At 43.5% G+C, this 16,970-nt stretch overlaps 1 protein-coding gene across 1 annotated transcript in view; it reads right to left on the bottom strand.

Annotated features, from left to right (window-relative positions):
* The window catches only part of BANK1 (B cell scaffold protein with ankyrin repeats 1), a 461,974-nt gene that overhangs the window by 237,631 nt on the left and 207,373 nt on the right, over window positions 1–16,970 (bottom strand). Inside the window, exon 7 of the mRNA XM_077476629.1 lies at window positions 1,020–1,216. Coding sequence (XP_077332755.1) covers window positions 1,020–1,216 — 197 coding nt within the window. The remainder of the gene's footprint in view (window positions 1–1,019; window positions 1,217–16,970) is intronic.

Here is a 16,970-nt window from a genome sequence, read left to right as displayed (position 1 = left end):
CCACCTTTGTCTTTTGAATAGTGTCTGCGCACAGCTCCAGTGACCGGCATCACGCTGGAGAACAGAGTTCTCGAGGCTATAAGTGGTGATGCTCATCATGGTCTTCTAACAACGAGAGATGGGCTATGCTTATGTATCACACATTAAAACGTATATATCAATTAAACCTAATCTATTTAAGACACATTCTTATAGGATGTAAGCAATGACATTTTAGTACAAAATACTGTACATGGTTAAGTTGAACTGTTAAAGTGAACTTGGTATAGGATGATCCACTCTACTTTTAATAAAATTAAAAAATGTTTCACCATAGCAAGACAGAACACTCACAGTAATGCCCCGTACACACGAGCGGACTTTTCGACATCCAAACTCCGACGGACTGAGTCCGGCGGACTATCCGATCGTGTGTGGGCTGCAACGGACTTTAGCGAAGCTAAAGTCTGACGGACTTTAGAAATGAAGCATGCTTTAAATTTTCCCGACGGAACTCCGCCGGACCCGGTCCCCTTTGAAAAATCCGCTCGTGTGTGTGCTACTCTGACGGACTAAAACCGACGCTAGGGCAGCTATTGGCTACTGTCTATGAACTTCCTACGTCGAATCCAGTCGTATGTCATCACGTTCGACTCCGTCGGAGTTTGGTGTGATGGTGTGTGGTCAAGTCCGTTCGGTCGAAAAGTCCGCCAGAACTCCGTCGGAACTCCAGCGGAACTCCGGCGGAACTCCTTTGGAGGTCTGTCAGACTTAATTCCTCTCGTGTGTACGGGGCATTAGTCTAATTTATCAAATGACAAATGTGGCTAGAATTTTTCAATAGAACGTATATCACCCAGTTAGTATTACTTTTGCATTTTTGTTGGATAGAAAGGTAAAACCGATGACTGCTATAAGCTATGAACACTGCTGATTGTAACAGATATCTATAGCAATATGAAACCCTAAGTACATAGCTCATAATCAATACTACTTTTTGCCTGCCATGTCAGAAACAAAATAATACTATTTAGACTTACTGCTCGGTGAAGGATGATTTCTTGAATGTCTTTATGTCCATGTTTCTCAGCAATTGTAGCTGGATCATGTCCGTTCTTATTGGTGATTTGACAAATATCATCTGCCTCTGGGCTTTGCAACAACAGATGTGTGACCTCTTTAAGACCAAGTTTAGCTGCACAATGCAGTATGGTAGGTATTTCAACAGAGCTGGCATCTGAAATATAATTAAGAAAATATAACTATTGTACTGTATGTATCTTTAATATAAACTATTCAGTACAGATGGGTTATTTATTTTTTGATAAAAAAATAAAAAAACACAGTCAAACAAAAGTACACCTATATCTTTGGCTTTGCATGGGTGACTCTATTTTTTGCAACTGAAATACTATCTCTGACAAAAGCTGTATTTTACAGAAATGTTACCTCCAACCCCATTTGTGTTGTTTAGCAAACATGTCTAAGCCCTTGTACACACGGTCGGACATTCCGACAACAAAATCCGTCGGATTTTGTCTGAAACTTGTGTTGCATACACACGGTCAGACAAAGTTGTCGGAAAATCCGATCGTACGTAACGTGATGACGTTATTTCGTTACGACGGGACTACATTCAGGCTAGTAGCCAATAGCTTTGGTCTAGGAATTTGATCTGAGCATGCGTGGCACTTTATCTGATCGGAATTCTCTACACACAATCGGACAAAGTCCGATCGGATCATGTTGTCGGAAAGTTTTATAGCCCAGCTCTAAAACTTTGTCGGATATTCCAACCATGTGTACAAGGGCTAAGATGTTTAAACTATCAACTACAAATCTATCTGTTGGTCACCAAATGCCAATAAACTAGCATGTTCATTATAGTCCAATTAAACTTTCAGTTTAAATAAGCAATGCATCATCCAGGTGCATCCAAATTAAAGTCACACTACAGAAAATAACCATTTCTCCGCATATGGAAGCAATAGCCTCTCGGCATAGGTCAGATACACCCCCTGCTGAGTAAGAATCTGAGTAATCCGAGTAATGCTGAGTAAAACTCTGGAATCAGTAAAGTTCATGTTTCAATGCTCATTAGAGGACCATCTCTGAGTTAGCAGGAGGTTCCTTAGACCTTTGCAAAGAGACCACAGTTTCCACATAGCTTGCAAGGGTCCTTCTCTATAGCATGCTTGCAGGGAGGATGCTTTTCTACTCAGGCGGTGGTTGCTTTGCAGAAAAAACAAACTCTATAACATGACACGCCTATTCTTATGATGCACTAGAAATACATTTAGCCAATTTAAACTGAAAGTTACATTTGAGTGTTAAGAAACTTTACTTGCAGCTTTGATAAGAGTGCAATTTTACCAAATAAAAAATATAAAAATAGAAAATTGGATTAACAGTTAACAATGCAATTCTCTTTTACTGAGATAAAGAAACATATCCCATTACTTAGTTTGATAAGGAACCTTCTGGTTTTGAAAATCCTCATTTAAGTCATTTACACAGCTATTTTATCCTTCACAGTTGAAAAAATACTATGCAAATGTCATTTCATTAGCCAGCAAGCATCTCATAAACAGTGATTATCTCTAAATCTGAGCACATATAGCATGCTGTGGATGTGCTTAATTCTCTAGGGTTGGCCAACCTGTCAACAAATGGAATAAACAGGACATTCAATATTCTGACATTTCAAGCTGTAAAATATTTATACCGAGGTTACATAAATTCATTCACCAAGAAGGCAATGCCCTTATGGATTGTCATAATCAAACAACAAGTGAACAAAGCTGGCAAAAATATGAATGAATTCTTGCTGGAAACAGATTTTAAAATGTCAAGTTTACATATGTTAACATATATTTAGCTTGTACACTAAACATTCTTATAATGCATTCTTACATATACATTTCTATTCATGGTACAATAATGCTAAATATGTATATGTACTGTTTCTGCATTTGTTTCACTCATCTTCATAATTTGTTGTTCAAATTTGTTTGTTGTCCCTATTAGTACTTGGTTTGGTCCAACATCAATAAATCAAAAGAGGTTTGACTACTTTTTTGTTGTTGTTGTAAAGTTTACTAAAAGTACACCAAGCAGACTTATACAATCATGTAGCAAGGTAAAGCTCAAATATACTGTAGGATTCAGTTGATTTTGTATTTTGTATTGTTTAAAAAATTATTGTATTTAGTGGCATATAACACGCACTTTTTTACCCTGAAAATCAGGTGCAAATAGCATGTGCGTGTTATACACCAATACTTGAATTGGGACAGGGAGAGGGGCGGGACGAGTGTCATTAGATTACATACAGTGAGAATATCCTGTTTATATAGCGGCCCCTGTAATAGGAAGTCCTTCCTCCTGGTCTGCCATTGGACAACTGTTCCGTCTATCATAAGAGACTCTCACTGTATGTAATCTGTCGGCACTCATCCTGGCCCCTCCCTGTCCCCTCTAGGCTTCAGAAGGGCATCGATCAGGCTGCACTGATGGCAATGGTGAGGCTTCTGCATTAAAGGCAATGGTGAGGCTGCTACCTTGTGGCAATGGTGAGGCTGCTGCATTTATGGCAATGGTGAGGCTGCTGCATTGATGGCAATGTTAAGGGAGCTGAATTGATGTGGACTGATGAGGCTGCATTGATGCCACTTGTGAGGCTGCAGATTGGCATTGATCAGACTGCAGTGATGGCAATGGTTAGGCTGCAGATGGCCACTGACCCTTATTTTGCTTCAAAGTTCCTTATTTAAAATGTAAGTTTTTTCCTGAAACTTCACACTTAACCTCCCTGAAAAGTTATCCCGAGTGTGGCTCGGGGTTAAATTTCAGTACCATTAGCGGTAACCCCGAGCCACATTCGAGATTGCACTGCAGGATCCTGGTGCAGGTTACTTACCTTGTCCCCACAATCCTGCAATGTCCCCCCACTGTGTCTGCGGGCTGTGTCCTCTGCCCGATGCCTCTGTGTGCTGGGCTCCATTCCCTCTGAGCATTGCAACGCACAGGGGTGAGCCCAGCAGCAAATTAAAAAAATAGAAAATTCATAACACATACAGTACACTGTAATCTTACAGATTACATTACTGTATGAAATCATTTCACCTCCCTTTTGTCCCTAGTTTTTTGTCCAATGCCTTGCATGCAGTTTAATATTATATATAATGTTCTTTCTGCCTGGAAACTTGAGATTGTTCATAGGAACTAAAAAGTGTCCTTTTATGTCGAAAGTGGTTTTAGACCAGCTAGAAAACAGACATAGTAAATTAGAACACTTGCAGAATTGAGCAACAGTGAATCATGGGGAAATTCATTTTATTATTATTATATTATTTTTTTATAATTATTTATAGTTATTTATTATATTATCATTTAGGATTTTGTGGTTCAAACTTTATCATACCCAGGATATCTACTAGACTCTAGTTTGGACAGATTCAAGTGTGTTATTGCTATAAATTACAGGCCTACAATATAAAACGTCAAATTTCTATGCAAAACAATTGTACCTCTTTGAAACACAAAAATGTCACATAATCATAGGGGTGATAACAGGGTAGTTAAAGTGAATGTGGTTGTTATACGCCTGTTATACTCCGATAATTATGGTAATACAGAAAAACCGAAAATAAAAATGAAAAAAAAGTAGTTCTGTTCAGTTGCCAAAATGATTTTTTTTAAAATGTTTTACATTATTTTCCAGACACATTATTTTCTTCGTGCAGAAGCTTTATAATATACCACTTATTATTAGTGGTCCTTCTATTTCTATGGGTTCCTTATTGTCAGCAGCAATGCTTTAGCAGTCGATCCCCTATCTGTCCAGTTGCCAGGGTCAGTATGCAAACTCCAGAGGTTTCCTGAGAGGAAACATTTCATGTCCTCCTTTCTCCTCTGGATTGGGAAGAGGGAGATATCAGTGCTCCAGGAAGAAAAACAGATGGTAAACCTCTCTCTCGGTTCGGAAGCCGTAGGTGCTGGCAATTGCTAATAGCAATAAAGAAGAACTGATTCTGGACAGCCACACTCCTGAAAAATTGCCTTCTTTTATTTAGAAAAGTTCACATCAAAATCAAAGATGGAAATCACAGCAGATAAAAGAACTGAGGTCATTTGTTTGTGTTTTTGTCTTAAATGTATTAATGGTGAGTCAAGCAGCTAAATATGACAAACCCACAACTGAACCAAAAATTATAGTTTGTAATATGAATATCAAAATGCTATTTAGGGAAGAACAGATATAAAGGAAATGAGTGAGTCTCAATGCATCATCAATATGAGTAATAAACATCAGAAATGCAGTAATATAACATCAGAAATACAATGCACCATATCACTTTATAGTCACATTTTATTCAATGCTATTTCCTTGCAGGTAATATCTCAATGAGTGATCAATAACTCAGATAATGTTAATTAAACAGAATCAATCAGACCAAAAGCACTTATAAGTCTTAAGCTGATCACAGCTTGACACATTTAGAATTGCTGCATTTTGGGTTTGTTTTCTTAGAATAATCAATATCAGCTCTAATTGTTGCAATTTGGTGAAGGTAAGCACATGGTTAGTTTTATTTTTTTAAGTGTTCTGAAATGAATTGAAATATGTAATGATCAACATCATTAAGTTACGAGGCTCAGCATCTAAAATTTCTAGGCTAAAAATACTAAACATTACAGTATTTCTGGGTTGGAAGCTATTGAATATTTATGAATGGAAATAAGTATTTAATGGGTGCAAAAATGCATCTTTTGGTTACTCTGTAACAATATTTAATGTAATATCTCTCGAGTGAGTTTGCCCTTATTCATGGCTGTTAATAAAAGGAAAAGAGTAAAGTGGAAGAGATGATTTAACAAAAATGATATTGTTTGCTTGTAAAAACATAGCTCAGAAATGTGATGCTGCATTACTGCTAGTGATGGACGAACTTCCGACGGGACGTTTCGCAAACGGGGACCGCGGACGCGGCCGATAGTTCGTGAACCGTAACGTTCCTGGCGGGCCCCATTGACTTCAATGGGAGGCAAACTTTGCAAACCTACAGGTCAAATTTGCAGCCACAAAATAATTATTAGCTGTGCAAACATAGTCCCACCACATGGCCAATGACATAACACATGTATGAGGTGAATCTGGGATCGACAACTACAAGCATTCTTTTTTTATATGTGAAATTGTTGTGACAATTCAGGACTGTGGAGCGCATGAAGGCAATGGAGGAGAGGGAAGGTCAGGGTAGGCAAAGAAGAGGGTGCAGGAGAGGATCACCAGCAGCGTGACATACAGCAATGACACCTGCACCGTGATAGAGTGATCTGACACCAGCACCGTGATAGAGAGCACTGACATCAGCAGCGTGACATACAGCAATGACACCTACACCGTGATAGAATGATCTGACACCAGCACAGTGATACAGAGCACTGACATCAGCAGCGTGACATACAGCAATGACACCAGCACCGTGATATACAGCACTGACACCAGCACCGTGATAGAGAGCACTGACATCAGAAGCGTGACATAAAGCACTCACACCAGCACCGTGATATACAGCACTGACACCAGCACCATGATATACAGCACTGACACCTGCACCGTAAGCAGCCCCAGGAGGAAGTCAGCATAGCACAGGGATGGTGGGAGCCCCTCATAATGAGCATAGCACAGGGATGGTGGGATCCCCTCATAATATGTACAGCAGAGGTACAGCCCCAGGAGGAAGTCAGCACAGCACAGGGATGGTGGGGGCCCCTCATAATAAGCAGCCCCAGGAGGATGTCAGCATAGCACAGGGATGGTGGGAGCCCCTCATAATAAGCAGCCCCAGAAGGAAGTCAGCACAGCACAGGGATGGTGGGAGCCCCCCATAATAAGCAGCCCCAGGAGGAAGTCAGCATAGCACAGGGATGGTGGGAGCCCCTCATAATAAGCAGCCCCAGGAGGAAGTCGGCACAGCACAGGGATGGTGGGAGCCCCTCATAATAAGCAGCCCCAGTAGAAATATGACACCGCTCAACCTCTTCAAACAGGAGGGTACAGGCATATAGCACGGTGTGCTTTTTTTGGACAAGGAAGTGAGCCAAATGAAGAAAGAAGGTCTGTGTGCTCGATTAAAAAAATTGTTTATAGACATATACATGGTCTACTGGTCACATGTGTTGAATTCCTCCAAGATCCATGCCTCATTCATTTTTAGAAATGTGGTAGTTAACACTGTCGTGAGCTAGGCGAGTACGCTTATCTGTCACAATCCCCCCTGCTGCGCTGAACGTCCTTTCGGACAGGACACTGGACGAGGGGCAAGCCAACAGTTCAATTGCAAATTGGGCAAGCCACTCAACCAAGTCTGGTGCGTCCTTTAAAGTAATTGAATGCACCTTCTGCAACTTCCCACTTTGGCTCAAGCCTGTTGCTCCAGCCCTACCCCTACCACCCCTGCGGAAGGGCCTGCCTCTTCCTCTGCCTGTAATTTTTTAAATGACCCTGTGACAAAACTCTCAGTCCCTATACTGATAAAGGACTGCTGCAGAATAAGGCACCTCAACCCTATATATTGTGGACCTATACCAGTCCTTAAGGAATAGCAGACTGTACCTCACTCAACCCTATGTACTGTAGTACCCTATACCTTACCAGTCCTTATAAGGACCTTTATGGAACTAGTAGGTTGTGAATGATTAGCAGACTGGACCTCAGTCCCTATACTGATAAAGGACTACTGCAGCAGAAGGGCAGCAGTCAGCAGTAGTGCACATCAACACTATATATTGTGGACCTATACCAGTCCTTAAGGAATAGCAGACTGTACCTCACTTAACCCTATGTACTGTAGTACCCTATACCTTACCAGTCCTTACAAGGAACTTTGTGGAACTAGTAGGTTGTGAATGATTAGCAGACTGTACCTCAGTCCCTATACTGATAAAGGACTGCTGCAGTATAGGGCAACAGTCAGCAGTAGTGCACCTCAACCCTATATATTGTGGACATATACCAGTCCTTAAGGAATAGCAGACTGTACCTCACTCAACCCTATGTACTGTGGTACCCTATACCTTACCAGTCCTTATAAGGACCTTTGTGGAACTACTAGGTTGTGAATGATTAGCAGACTGTACCTCAGTCCCTATACTGATAAAGGACTGCTGCAGTATAGGGCAGCAGTCAGCAGTAGTGCACCTCAACCCTATATATTGTGTACCTATACCAGTCCTTAAGGAATAGCAGACTGTACCTCACTCAACCCTATGTACTGTAGTACCCTATACCTTACCAGTCCTTATAAGGACCTTTGTGGAACTACTAGGTTGTGAATGATTAGCAGACTGTACCTCAGTCCCTATACTGATAAAGGACTACTGCAGCAGAAGGGCAGCAGTCAGCAGTAGTGCACCTCAACCCTATATATTATGGACCTATACCAGTCCTTAAGGAAAAGCAGACTGTACCTCACTCAACCCTATGTACTGTAGTACCCTATACCTTACCAGTCCTTATAAGGACCTTTGTGGAACTAGTAGGTTGTGAATGATTAGCAGACTGTACATCAGTCCCTACACTGATAAAGGACTGCTGCAGTATAGGGCAGCAGTCAGCAGTAGTGCACCTCAACCCTATATATTATGGACCTATACCAGTCCTTAAGGAATAGCAGACTGTACCTCACTCAACCCTATGTACTGTAGTACCCTATACCTTACCAGTCCTTATAAGGACCTTTGTGGAACTAGTAGGTTGTGAATGATTAGCAGACTGTACCTCAGTCCCTATACTGATAAAGGACTACTGCAGCAGAAGGGCAGCAGTCAAGTATAATATTCTTTCTATATTTGGAAGAAAGAATATTATACGTGTACAAGCCTATTACCATACCAGTCCTGAAAAGAACCTTTGGGGACCTAATAGTAACAGCTACTGATTAAACTGACTGTCCCTCACTGCCACACACAGCTTCCTGCCTGGCCCTATTTAAACTGACAAAACACAGGCTGCTGGAACAATAACTTGAATAGCACTCAAAACTATATCCTGTACTACTTTACCATACCAGTCCTGAAAAGGACTTTTGTGGACCTAATAGTAACAGCTAATGATTAAACTGACTGTCCCTGCTGCACACAGCGTCCTGTCCCTCTCTCTACACTGACAAAAGACAGGCTGCTGCAACAATCACTAGCACAGCAGTGCCTCAAACCTATATCCTGAACTACACCTAACACCTATACCATGATACCAGTCCTTAAAAGAACTTTTGTGGACCTAATAGCTAGCGATTTGGGTCACTGAAGTCTCTCCCTGCTCCACACAGCAACCTCTCCCTATAGTGACATACGAAAGAATGTAAAATGGCTGCCGGATCGGGTCTATTTATAAGTTAGGGGGAATGTCCAAGTGTCCATGTGCTGTAATGTCTCAATTGGCTGTCCTGTACCCCATGATGGATGTGTCATCATAGGTCAAAGTTCTTTTACACAGTAAACACGGAAGTCCGCCGGGCGAACGGCGGCAATAGTCCGCCGATCGGGCGGACGGCGAACAGCCGAAATTCGCCGCAAAACGACCGCCGGGCGAACCGTTCGGCCATCCCTAATTACTGCATTGTTCAAAGTTTCCTTATTGATTCATCTTTCTTCTTTTAAATTTGAGCAGATTGAATCTATAATTTATTAACCCAATACTAAGAAAAGGAGCTGCCTGTGAGGCCGCGTACACACGGGCGGACTGTTCGCCCAACCTTGTTCGGCAAACAGTTTCATCAAACAGTCCGCTCAAAATTTGCATGAGCGGACTTGCCCACACACGAGCGGACTGTTTGACGAACAAGGTTGGGCAAACAGTTCGCTCAACTTTTGAAATGAACAGACTCGCCCACGTAAGGCGGAGGCAAATCCGCCCATTTCGAGCGCGTGTACAGGTAGGCGGGGCCCGCGAAGGAGACGTCGCGGGCTCCGCCGCCTGGAATGGGCTTAAAGGGGAACCCCAACGCCGAAAAAAATCGGCGTGGGGGTTCCCCCCAAGTCCACACCAGACCCTTGTCCGAGCACGCTACCCGGCCGGCCAGGAAAGGGGGGCGAGCGAGCGCGCCCCCCCTCCTGAGCCGTACCAGGCCGCGTGCCCTCAACATGGGGGGTGCCTTGGGGAAGGGGGGGCCGCGCGGCCCCCCCCACCCCAAAGCACCTTGTCCCCATGTTGATGAGGACAAGGGCCTCTTCCCGACAACCCTGGCCGTTGGTTGTCGGGGTCTGCGGGCGGGGGGCTTATCGGAATCCGGGAGCCCCCTTTAAGAAGGGGGCCCCGGATACCGGCCTCCCACCCTATGTGAATGAGTATGGGGTACAATGTACCCCTACCCATTCACCTGTGAACTAAAGTACAATAAAAAACACAACACAGAGAAAAAATATTTTATTGCACAGCTCCGGGGGTCTTCCGTCTTCGGGGGTCTTCTCGCCGGACTCCTCCGCTATGTGTGTGTAGCTCTTTTGCTAGCGGAGGAGTCCGGCTTTCTTCCTCCCCGCCGCCGGCCTCTTCTCCCGACTTCGGGGGTCTTGTCCCCCTCTTCGGTTCTTCTGCCGGGCCACCGCGCCTTCTTATAGCTCTTTTACAGGCGGTGGCCCGGTCTTCTGTCGCCGTCTTCCGTTCTTCTGTCGCCGCCTTCGGTTCTTCTGCCGGGCCACCGCGCCTTCTTGTAGCTCTTTTACAGGCGGTGGCCCGGTCTTCTGTCGCCGCTGTCGTCGCCGCCGCCGCCGCCGCCTTCCGTTCTTGTTCTTCTTCTTGTTCTTCTTCTTCTCCTGGAGATGTTGACTCGACGAGCTCTCCGGCCGGAATGCCAGAGCCGCGCTGTGCGGTCACTTATATAGTGACAATGGGGTGGTGTCACATGGTATATGTCACATGGGTTGGTCACATGGGTTGATGTCACATGGGGACTATGACATCGTAAGGGGGCGGGGTCACCATGTGACCAACCCATGTGACATATACCATGTGACACCGCCCCATTGTCACTATATAAGTGACCGCACAGCGCGGCTCTGGCATTCCGGCCGGAGAGCTCGTCGAGTCAACATCTCCAGGAGAAGAAGAAGAACAAGAAGAAGAACAAGAACGGAAGGCGGCGGCGGCGACGACGACAGCGGCGACAGAAGACCGGGCCACCGCCTGTAAAAGAGCTACAAGAAGGCGCGGTGGCCCGGCAGAAGAACCGAAGGCGGCGACAGAAGAACGGAAGACGGCGACAGAAGACCGGGCCACCGCCTGTAAAAGAGCTATAAGAAGGCGCGGTGGCCCGGCAGAAGAACCGAAGAGGGGGACAAGACCCCCGAAGTCGGGAGAAGAGGCCGGCGGCGGGGAGGAAGAAAGCCGGACTCCTCCGCTAGCAAAAGAGCTACACACACATAGCGGAGGAGTCCGGCGAGAAGACCCCCGAAGACGGAAGACCCCCGGAGCTGTGCAATAAAATATTTTTTCTCTGTGTTGTGTTTTTTATTGTACTTTAGTTCACAGGTGAATGGGTAGGGGTACATTGTACCCCATACTCATTCACATAGGGTGGGAGGCCGGTATCCGGGGCCCCCTTCTTAAAGGGGGCTCCCGGATTCCGATAAGCCCCCCGCCCGCAGACCCCGACAACCAACGGCCAGGGTTGTCGGGAAGAGGCCCTTGTCCTCATCAACATGGGGACAAGGTGCTTTGGGGTGGGGGGGCCGCGCGGCCCCCCCTTCCCCAAGGCACCCCCCATGTTGAGGGCACGCGGCCTGGTACGGCTCAGGAGGGGGGGCGCGCTCGCTCGCCCCCCTTTCCTGGCCGGCCGGGTAGCGTGCTCGGACAAGGGTCTGGTGTGGACTTGGGGGGAACCCCCACGCCGATTTTTTTCGGCGTTGGGGTTCCCCTTTAAGCCCATTCCAGGCGGCGGAGCCCGCGACGTCTCCTTCGCGGGCCCCGCCTACCTGTACACGCGCTCGAAATGGGCGGACTTTCCGAGCGGGAACAGTCCGCTCATTTCGAAAGTACAGCGGACAGGCCCACACACGGGCGGACTGTTCGCTCAAACACAGTTTCAGCGGACAGTTTTTCGGAATTTCCGAAAGACTTTGTCCGTCCAACTGTCCGCTGAAACTGTCCGCTGAAAGCCCACACACGAGCGGACTGTCCGCCCAAACACTGTTCAGCGGACAAGGTTGGGCGAACAGTCCGCCCGTGTGTACGCGGCCTCATTTATATTAGTGAGCAAAAACATAAGGCAACTGAAAATGACATTTAATTTAATTGATAAATATATTGTAAATATATTGTAAAATAAACAGTGATTTATTATTGCATTTCATCAGGTCGTAGCATTCATTTTGTAGTGGAGATTGGAAAATGAAAGATAAATTCTGACTGGTTGTATCAACTACTACTGTATCAACTACTGTAATGTTGGAAAACTGTTTTCGAAAATAAATGAATATCGTAAATATTGCTTTTTAAGTAAATTTATAGGGACAAATGGAAGTTTGGGGTTACTAAAATTGGTGTGGATTTTTTTTTTGTTTACAAAAGCTTTATTTGTCAGTTAGAAAATACAAATAAAATGCATAAAAAGATAATTTTTTGGTAAAAATATAGCATAAAGCGTAGATGATAATACAAGCTAGGGTTTACATAATGTGAGGGTGGTACAGAAATTAGAGGGGATGGGAAAAGTGATACAGATAATAGAAATACAATTTTATGTACGGGACCTAAGGAGAGAAGAGAGATTTTGAGTGGGGGTACCAGAATATGATCAAGGTAGGGACCAGTATAACCATTTGTTGTTAAAGATGTGCATACTGTCATATAAGGTATGGTGAATTCTTTCTGATAGTTTGAGCATTTCCATACGGTTCAAAACTTGCGACCAGAGAAGGGTATTAGTTCTCCAATTTAAAGCAATCATCCATTGTATCGAGCTAATGAGGGAGTGAAACAGTCTCGTGCAAGGAGTAGGAGTGTTAGGGAGATTGGCATACAATATGCATACTTGTGGTGTAAGGGAGACTTTGTGCTTTGAGGATAGCTCAAATCTGGTGATAGCTGCTTGCCATATGGGTTGAAGTTGAGGGCAACTCCAGAAAATATGAGCATATGTGCCTGGTTCTGTGCAGCCCCTGAAGCAATTAGGGGAAGTTTCGGGATAAAAGGAGTGAATTTTGGACGGGGTCATGTACCATCTTGAGAATAGTTTGAGAGGGGTTTCTCTAAAGGCAATTGCTTTATTACTTTTCCGGAGATTGTCAGTCATCTCGCTCCAAAGTTCTGGGGTGAAAGAACAGTCAAGCTCCTCCTCCCAGTGTAACATTGGGGTAGATTTTTCCGGGGTGGAGGAGGAGTTTAACAGGTTATAGAGTAGTGAGATGATACCCCTGTCTCTGGAGGAGTGCAAACAAATGTGTTCAAAGAGTGTTTCTGAAGAGAGGGGTTGTAAGGTGTAGTGAAGATCAAAGAATTGTTTTATTCGGTCATAACGTGCGAGTTCCGTAGGGGGGAGGTCGTGCTTGATTTGAAGTGAGTTAAATGTAGGGAAAGAAGATTTATAGATAAAGGAGCCCAGTGTAGAAAGTTTGTATTTAGACCATAAAGCATATTGATTATAGACATCTAAAGAAAGAGAAAATCTCCTATCCCCGAGGAATGTGGTTAGTGGGGAAATGGTAGATGCAAGGTTAAATGTATCCTTGATCTTTGTCCAAATTTGGAAAAGTTGTGCAACTATCATGTTAGCCTTGTTTAAAGTACGAAAATTGCTGTGATTCGACCATAAGAGGCCTTGTAAGTATAGAGGAAGGATAGAAGAAGATTCAAATGTTTTCCATGGGATGTTATAAATAGGGGCATGCCATTGAGAAATTTGGGAGAGCTTGGATGCGAGGAAATAGTGCCAGATGTTTGGGAGACCGAGACCTCCTAAATTTTGCGGCCTGTGCATGAGGGAGTTACTACATCTGGGTTTTTTATTAGCCCAAATAAATTTGTTTATTTCTCTTTGAAGCTTTAGAATTCTAGTTTTGGGGACGTTTATGGGGAGGGCCCTAAAATAGTATAAAAGTTTAGGAACTATGGACATCTTAATGGCACAGATTCTACCCAAAAAGGAGATATGATAAGAGGACCATTTATCTAGTAGGGCACTTATGTGGGAAAATAAAGGGGGGTAGTTGACCTTATAAAGGGATTTGAAAGAGGGGGATATGTGAATGCCAAGGTATCTAAATGAGCTTGTGGTCCAGGTGAATGGGAAGTTTGAGTGTAGGATATTTAGAATGTTTTGAGGGATATTAATGGGAAGGGCTGAGCATTTGCTGATGTTAATACTTAAACCCGAGAGCCTTTGGAAGACTTTAAGTTCATTAAGAAGATTAGGTATAGAAATAAGTGGGTCGGATAGAAATATTAGAGCATCGTCAGCATATAAACTCAACTTAAAGTCATGGGGACCCTTGGTATACCCTTTAATATTGATGTTGTTCCTTAGTGCTTGGGCTAGGGGTTCTATGGCTAAGGCGAATAAGAGGGGGGATAGAGGGCAGCCTTGTCTAGTGCCTCTGCTAAGAGGGAAAAATTTTGAATTTATGCCAGGTATTTTGATCCTGGTGTGTGGGGAATGATAAAGGGCATTAAAGCCATGAAGGAATTTGTCAGGGATGCCGAATTTGGGAAGAAGAAGATTAAGGTATGACCAATCAACACTGTCGAAAGCCTTATGAATATCGAGACTAAGAAGACAGACTGGTTTGGCATGCAGATTAGCGTCTTGTATAATATTGGTGACAAGTCTAATATTATCAACTATTTGACGATTAGGAATGAATCCAGTCTGGTCTATGTGAATTAGATTGTGAATTACTGCTGCAAGTCTATCTGCCAACAGTCTGCCAAATATTTTTAGATCATTATTTAAAACAGATATTGGACGGAAATTTTGTGGAAGGGAGTGGTCTTTATGTGGCTTGGGGATTAAGGACATATTGGCCAGGAGCATTTCTTCGGGGAACTGGTTACCTTGAAGAATATGATTGAAAAGATTAGTTAATTTGGGAGCCAGGAGGGGAGTGAATTTTTTATAGTAGGAGGATGTGTAGCCGTCCGGGCCTGGGGCGGTGGAGGTTTTAAGAGATTTAATGACTTTTATGGTTTCAGGAATTGTGAATGGGATTTTCAAAGAATTAATTTGGTCATTCGAGAGGGAAGGGAGGTGTAGGTTGTCTATCCAATCAAGCGGTGGGGTTTGAGGATGGGGGTTAGGGTCAGAGAGAAGATTTTTATAGAAGGCTGTGAAGATTTCCATAACCTCCTGGGGGTGAGTAACAATGTTGCCATTGTTGTTTCGCAACTTATATAAATGTGGCGGGTTAATTTCTTGTTTGAGTTTTCGTGCGAACATCGTTGATGCGGAGTTGCCATGTAGTAGGAATTTAGCTTTGGAATATCTAAGTGCCTTTTCCGTGTTTGCTGATAATATAGTGTCAAGTTGTTGGTGTTTTTCCTGAATCTGAGAGTTAATTTCTTGAGATGGAGAAAAGTGTATTTTTTGGTATAGCAGATCCAGATCCCTAGTAAGGTCTTTAATTGTAGCAAGTCTCTCTTTATTCTTGGTAGCCGCTATATGAATGAGGTGGCCTCTTAAGACTGCCTTATGCGCAGACCAAAGGGTTGTGGGAGATACGTCATCTGTAGAGTTATCTAGAAAGTAATTATCGATATGGGTAGAAACCTTTTGGATAATAGAGGGGTCTGTTAGTAGAGAGTCATTTAAACGCCAGTTAAAAGGGGTTGGAGGTAGTCCTATGTGGGTGAGATCGATCGAGACTATGTTATGATCTGACCATGGGCAGGAGTGAATAAGTGCTTCGGATGAATTAGCGAGTAGGATGGGTGTGCAGTATAGGTAATCTAGTCGGGCATAACAATTGTGAGGGTAGGAATAATGAGTGTATTCCCTAATACCGATGTTGTGTGCCCTCCAAGAGTCTATCAATTGTAGGCTGTTGAGAGTTCTGTTCATAAATTTAGAGAAGGTTTTAGAGGATGGTGTTGCATTACTTCTATCTAAAGCTGGATGAGCCGTTAGATTGAAGTCTCCTGCTATAATCAAGTGTGGGGAGTTAAATTTTTCCAGGGTATCAAAAAATTTGGAGTAAAAGGCGTGGTGGGATTCATTGGGTGCGTAAAGTAAAGAAATTGTGATATGGCGGTTGTTGATGGTGCCCTTAATGATGATGAAGCGGCTGTCTTCGTCTTTGTAGATGTTTTGGATATCAAAAATAATAGAGTTGCGGACAAAAACGGCAACCCCTCTAGTTTTGTTGTGGAATGTGGTAAAATAAATTTGGCTGTAAGATTTATCAAAAAATTTTGGGTGGTTTGTGGCTGAAAAATGTGTTTCCTGCATGAGGATAATGTCTGCCTTCAGTCTTTTATAATGTTGGAAGGCTTTTTTGCGTTTGTGAGGGGAATTGAAGCCTTGAACGTTGTGAGAGAGTACTCTAAGGCCCATTAGGAGAGATTTGAGTGCGATATGTTAGAGGAAGGTTATCGATAGTGGTGACAAAATGGGAGATGAATCTCCGTTGAGAGAAGGTGTGTGGGAGTATAGAGGGGGAGAATGAAACGTAATGAAAGCCCACATCTAGGGGAGAGGTGGAAATAATAAATCTGGTGAGTATGATATAGATAATGGGATATGAGATGCAGACATGAGGTATCACATAAGTAAAGTAAAAATTGTACCATAATACCAAAATAGAGTAAACAATCATAATAATTATGCATTTTTTAAACTGGGCCAAACTGGCCAAATAGCAAAATAGAACAAAAACTGGAATATTCAAAATCAAAAAGGGGGTCATGTGGCAAAAGGCCAGATGATCCAACAGTAGAATTTGAAGGACAAATATGTCCAAAACCCGTCCCACAGTGTCCACGAGGCACACCCTACGAA

The sequence above is a fragment of the Lithobates pipiens genome, unplaced genomic scaffold (assembly GCF_037356315.1).
Source record: "Lithobates pipiens isolate NorthernLeopardFrog02 unplaced genomic scaffold, aLitPip1_a1.2 Scaffold_13, whole genome shotgun sequence".
NCBI lineage: Eukaryota > Metazoa > Chordata > Amphibia > Anura > Ranidae > Lithobates > Lithobates pipiens.
This window is presented reverse-complemented; position numbering and strand designations above follow the sequence as displayed.